General features: G+C 30.3%; 1 protein-coding gene across 1 annotated transcript; it reads right to left on the reverse strand.

The window, feature by feature from the left end:
• Positions 1-3,864: 3,864 nt before the first annotated feature.
• On the reverse strand, positions 3,865-4,520 carry LOC106303420. Its single transcript, XM_013739694.1, has 2 exons — positions 4,414-4,520; positions 3,865-4,354 (listed from the first exon to the last, which is right to left on the reverse strand). The coding sequence occupies exons 1-2, from the start codon at positions 4,518-4,520 to the stop codon at positions 3,865-3,867; spliced, it is 597 nt and encodes a 198-aa protein (XP_013595148.1).
• Between the last annotated feature and the right edge of the window lie 1,618 nt (positions 4,521-6,138).

The following is a 6,138-nucleotide window of genomic DNA, read 5'->3' on the forward strand; positions in this document are numbered from 1 at the left end:
TATTATAATTTGTATTTAAATATAAACTTAATCTAATTTACTGCCATATATACATAACTATGCATTTTTATTTATCTTTTATGAACATTTTTATTTTACACTTAGAGTCTGACTGGTGACTATTCGGGAAACAAGATAAACGAATAGAAAAATAATGTACGGGAATAAAATAGCAGGAATGAAAAGAAATGATTGTACCTTCTTAAATTTAACAAGAAATCATTTTGTTTCTTAATTCTCTACAAAAAAAGGAATGAAACGAAATTATTATTCCTTGTGAATGGTAATTTTTTTAGGAACTTAGGAAATACATTAATCCTCGTCGTTCATTGGTCACCATTCATACCCTTTACGCATTTATACATATCATTATATTTATAGACATATTATTACAAAATTTTAAGAAATTAGGGGGGTCCCATGAAGTGGGACCCCATTCATTGGTTCAAAATAATTGGGTCAAGCTCGGCTTTGACTGGGTGGATACGCAGTCACGATTTTGTTAGCAGAGTTTTGGTATAAAATTCCTTTTAAAAGTTTTTTTATTTTTCTTAAACTAATTTGATGCATTAAAAATAAATGTAACTGATATAGCGTTTAGGTTATATAGTTTATTACAAGTTTGATGTAAACCATAGAGTATTACAACATTTGCAATCCAAGAAAAGCTTAATACCACATTAAGCTAGATAATGAAATAAAGCCAACACACGTCTTAAAATTTGCGGTTACCTCGACCTCTCGAGATATGCTTTCATCTTCCCATGACAAGTGTCCATACAGTGTTAGTGTTAGATAATATTATTGTGATCTTTCTTTTGTAAATTATTTTTCTGCGATTTAGTCAGCTATAAAATATTTAAGCGAAAATTGTCTTTTAGACAAAAAAAATAATAAATATGTCATATTAGACTAATCTCATGTGCTTTATGTTATATTAGTCTAAATATTTTTAAAATGGCAATATTACCCTTAATTTCAATTAAAAATTCGAAATAGCAATTAATAAAACAATTGTTAAATATTAAAATATTATTTTTAACTAAAATAATTAAAAAATATTAAAAATCCCTAAAAAAACCTAAAGTTCGAAGTTTTTTTTTCTCAGAGGGATCGATCGATCCCATAAGCAACCGTTCGATCTGAACCGGTCGATCCTGATAAATATATCTAGAGCAACAAAAATATACGGAGCATATACTGATCGACCAAGCCCAGGTCAGTCGATCGCAGAAGCTCGATCCCACTTCGATCGATCGGTTGCGTCATCGGGATCGATCAATCATGTGCCAAATAAGTTTTCCAAATCGATTTTCTGGTTTTCGTCGGTCAAATCCGGTTTGATTTTCACTTGATTTGAACCGAACAACCATGAGCTGAACTCTTAAAACTCGATTTCTAATCAATCAAACTCATTTTTGTCTTTTCCTTGAAGAACATATGGCAGAAAAGATGGTGTGAGAAGAAGTTTTCAAATCGATGTTTTAATTTTTTTAATTAAAAAAGTTGAATTTCTAATTCGCGATTTTTTTTCTTAAAAAAATCGATTTAATAAATATAAGAAAACTGAATATTTCCAAATATTTTATTCCCATATTTTGGAACTGATTGTCCTTATCCGTAGAATCTGCATTCTACTATGTGTAGAACACAATAAACATGTTTGAAATCGATTCTCACTAGTTTTAGATTTATAGTAATGTGTAGATTTTGATTTCTACAGGTTTTAGATTTATAGTAATGCGTAGATTCTGGATTTTATAGATTTTAGAACGATAGGTTAAGCGCATAATGTGTTTTCTAAATATTTTTAGATTGCTTTTATTTACGTAGATCATGTATTATAAACATATTAGATTCAATGAAAAATGTGGGTTGCATTTTCTACTGTGTAGAATGTTAATTCTACTTTTTGTATAACAAAATATAAAATTATGATTTAATCATTTTTAGAACTGGAAAAAAATACCAATAAGTTGATATAGGTATTTCATCAGTAGTTACTATTTTTTGAATTTTTTTTTTGTTTGTAAAATTATTTATTTGATTTATTTTAGAAAATACTAAAAAGTATTAAAAGAAAAAATGGTACAAAAAAGATATTAGACTAATAAGGCATAGTTATTATTTTTTGGCCAAAAAAACAAAATTTTCAATATTTAATTAATAGAAAGTTCATATTGAACAGACAATAACTACCCTAGCATTTTCCGAACATAGCAATAAATGGCATTGCTTCCATGTGTAGTAATTTGTTAGTAGATAAGTATTATTCAATTGTGAATATTAAACATATTTAAGTACATATAATTGTATTGGATAAATCTCTCATTTTATATATGTTCTCTTTTTCGGTGGATCATATTATTGAGAAACATAATATATAGTAAAGGGGTTATCCATAACACCCGATCCAACAACAAATTATATTGGAAAACATATTTATGCAGAAGATGACAAAATTAAAAATCGTCTCTTACTTTTCTTTATTCCAAGTCACACAAACTACAGAATCTTCCCACTCAATGAAAGCATACCAACAAATAATAAAAGAAGACTTTAAAGAAAAACAATACAATAAGATAAAAAATAAGAGCTGAGCGTTTTTTCTCTTCCTACATCATATAATAAAATTGCTGTTCTAATTTTGTTACAAGTAATTATTAAGTAGCTAAATTTAAATATTTAATATAGATTATTATGATGAATAGTACTACTAATAATAATTCTAGGACACAGTTTATACAATATAAAAATATATAATAATTAATTTATATATACCGTATTTATAATAAACATCTTTTATTATATTCGAAACCAGAACGATGACTTTTTCTACAATATTCTAGTTATAAATTCTGTTAGACGCTACACCTATTAATTTATAGAAATCATATAATCTATAATCAAACTCCAAATTTAATATATGTTTTAAAGATTTGGTCACTAAACCAAGTAATTTCCACTAAAACTCAGCGTTTAATACCACAATATGTAGTAAAAACACTAATATTTTCAGAAAAATACAATATAATATACTAATACCACATAACTTAATTCCCATGTTAATATCTCAGTAAGTGGAGATAGGTGGCTATGATTAGCTTAGATGCCTTCATGTCTACGCTCTAAGGTTCATGGCCCATTCCGAAAGCTGCTTTAAGAAACCCCAAAAATGAAAAATTATTTAAAATAATAATAACAACAATATAATTTTGTTTTAAATATAAATTAAAACAATGAGACTGAGAAAAACAAAGCACTAGTTTTCGAAACAAGGCGTATATTATATAGTTTTTTTTTTGTTCAACAACGCATATTATATAGCTATATAGCCCTATATTACTGGAATGGCTTTGTCGTGTGTCGTTTTCGCCAATTATTAGTTTCGAGTTGAAACCTCGTGTCGTTTCCATGTATTATTCCTTCTTGACGACGTACACGCGCTGTCGTTTTCTATTCAGTTGTGTGGCTACCGGCTACTACAATCGTAGTGGTATCCAAAGGAAAAAATCATAATTAATATATCGTACAATCGTAAGATTGTTTTTCATAAAATATAACAGCGTAAAATTTTATTTTTATTTTGAAGGAAGTAAAAGAAGCGTATACAATTTTCTTTTGATTAATGAGATATACAAATTATCCACAATTAATATATCCTACATTTTTTTTTTTGATCAACTTAAAACATTCATTAAAAGGCCTCAGGCCCAGGAGGAGAACACATTGTAGAGGCAGGCTTTTGCCAAATTGTCTGCCTGCCCATTAAGATCACGAGAAACAAAGGAGAAGCAACAAAAAACGAAAGACGATGATAGAGACTCGATGTCCGAGAGAATTCCGTAGAGATTCACCGGCTTGTTAACCGAGTTTATGGCTCTGATGAGCGAAAGAGAGTCTGAACGGATCCAGATTTTGGTGATGCCGAGGTGTTGCCCGAATAGCCAACCCTTCAGCCATAAGCGCTGATGAGACCCAAGTTTGGTATTGACAACCATCTGATCGGGTGAGTGATGAAGCTGAGTCGAAGATCCAGGCCAGACCGGCGGTGAGAGATTCCTTTTTCCAAGCGGCGTCGGTGTAACAAGTTACTGTCCCGACAGGGATCGATGGCGGTCTTGCTTGGATCTGAGTATTCTTCTGTGGAGATTTGGTGGGGTCCTGAGCCTGTAGCCATTCACGAGCATTCACAAGGGATTTAGTGGTCGTGGCTTGTGCAGAGGTTGGTCTTGACTCAAACAGAAGTTTGTTCCGAGTGGTCCATAGATTCCAACACACCCAAGAGAAGATGTCGCTGTTTATACCACTCGGCGGCAAGCAGGTCCATGTCCTTGATGTCTGAGCAGCTTCACTAACTGATAAGCAGAGCCCCAGATCAAAACTCCCAGACAGGGGAATTAGGCTCTATACCTGGGCCGCGTAGGGGCAATGTAGTAATAGGTGTTCAGTAGTCTCAGTCTGACCGCAGTGAACGCAGTTAGTATTCTGTAACATCCCCCTCTTCTGTAGATTCCCATCCGTTGGAAGAGCTCCTTGAATCGATTTCCAAATGAAGATCTGTAGCTTTGGCGTAGAGGAAATAGACCACACCAATCGATGCCAATCAAAGGAGTCAAGCGGTGCGCTACTTTCCAAAAGTTCTTTATCAGCAATGGCCGCAGCATACCCTGACTTTGCGGAGTATATGCCAGACTTCGCTGGGTACCAAATGTAGGAATCTCTTACTATGTGTATGTTTCTTATTATATTATTTCAGTTTTACAATGAATACTAGCTAGTCATTTCTATATTTTAAGGTCATCGATTCCGTGAATATACTGTTCCCTAATTCACAAAAAAAATAGCATCAGTTATAATTACAAACTCCAAAATCTTTCGATGTTCGATCAACAAACGTTAGTAAATTGACCATACATTGGACTAAAAGACCTTTTGAAAAAAAAAAAAGACCTTTTGTATACGAGCTTGTGGTCTATTTGTGGAGTAACACGTATAAGAAGTTTCTAACGAGAACAAAGTAAATGTTGATCGCCACGTACGAAGAGGTCTTTTCCTTCAATTTGTTGGATCGCCTTAGTGGCTACGGCAACGGTCTAAATGTGCTATCAACTTTAAAGACATGACTCAACTAATATATCATATTAAACTAGGATAAGACATGCGCTTTGCGCAAGATGAGTTTATTTGTATATATTATCGATAGTTTTTTTTATATATTTGATCATTTTATTTATATATATAAAATATTTTTTGTTGTTATTATATAATTTCTTTCCGATGGATCGAATCAATTTTTATTAAAAATAATGAAACATAACTATAATTAATACATCATGGATTGATCGGATTGGACATTAAACAAATTATTATATAAAAACCTTATTTTTTCCATCAAACACATTCTTGAAAAAAATGAACAGTATTGTTTTCACAGTTGAATTATTTTAACTTTTATCTTCCATAAGGTTTTGAAAGCTTTCAAATCAACCATTGAATTGATACATGTTATTTTAATGTTTTTAGTCGTATACTTAAGGAAAACTTACATTTTTGTAATTTAAAGTCGTTTTAAAAAATTTAAAATATAACATATAAGAAAAAAACTAACATATAAGAAAGTTATAACATATAAGGTGTCCTCATTTTTGTATTTTAAATTCATTTTAAAAAATATATATAACATATAAGGTTTCCTCATTTTTGTAATTTAAAGTCATTTTAAAATTTTTTAAATATAACATATAAGAAAAAAATCTAATTTTTTTATTACATGGTTAATGTGATTGTTTATTTTTTTAATAATAAAAAATAAACAAAATGAAGAAGGATGCAAAAATTGTTATCAAATTTTTATTATTCATAATCATTAATTGCCACATATATGTAAATCATATTAGGTAATTTCGTAGCTTTTATTTAGAGAAATAATACACACTTCTTATATTTTAGGTTAATATAATGTTCTCTAGTGGACATTAAACAAATTATGACATAAAAACCTTATTTTTTTCCTCGAACACATTCTTGAAAAAGTGAACAGTATTGTTTTCACAGTTGAATTATTTTGACTTTTATCTTACATATGGTTTTGAAAGCTTTCAAATCAACCATCGAACTGATACATGTCATTTTAAT

Source organism: Brassica oleracea, chromosome C7 (assembly GCF_000695525.1).
Source record: "Brassica oleracea var. oleracea cultivar TO1000 chromosome C7, BOL, whole genome shotgun sequence".
Lineage (NCBI taxonomy): Eukaryota > Viridiplantae > Streptophyta > Magnoliopsida > Brassicales > Brassicaceae > Brassica > Brassica oleracea.

Coding starts and splice junctions, on each gene's coding strand:
- LOC106303420 (XM_013739694.1), bottom strand. CDS start 4,520: ATGGGAATCTACAGAAGAGGGGGATGTTACAGAATACTAACTGCGTTC. Junction 4,355..4,413: donor ATTGCCCCTACGCGGCCCAG/GTATAGAGCCTA, acceptor CTTATCAGTTAG/TGAAGCTGCTCAGACATCAA.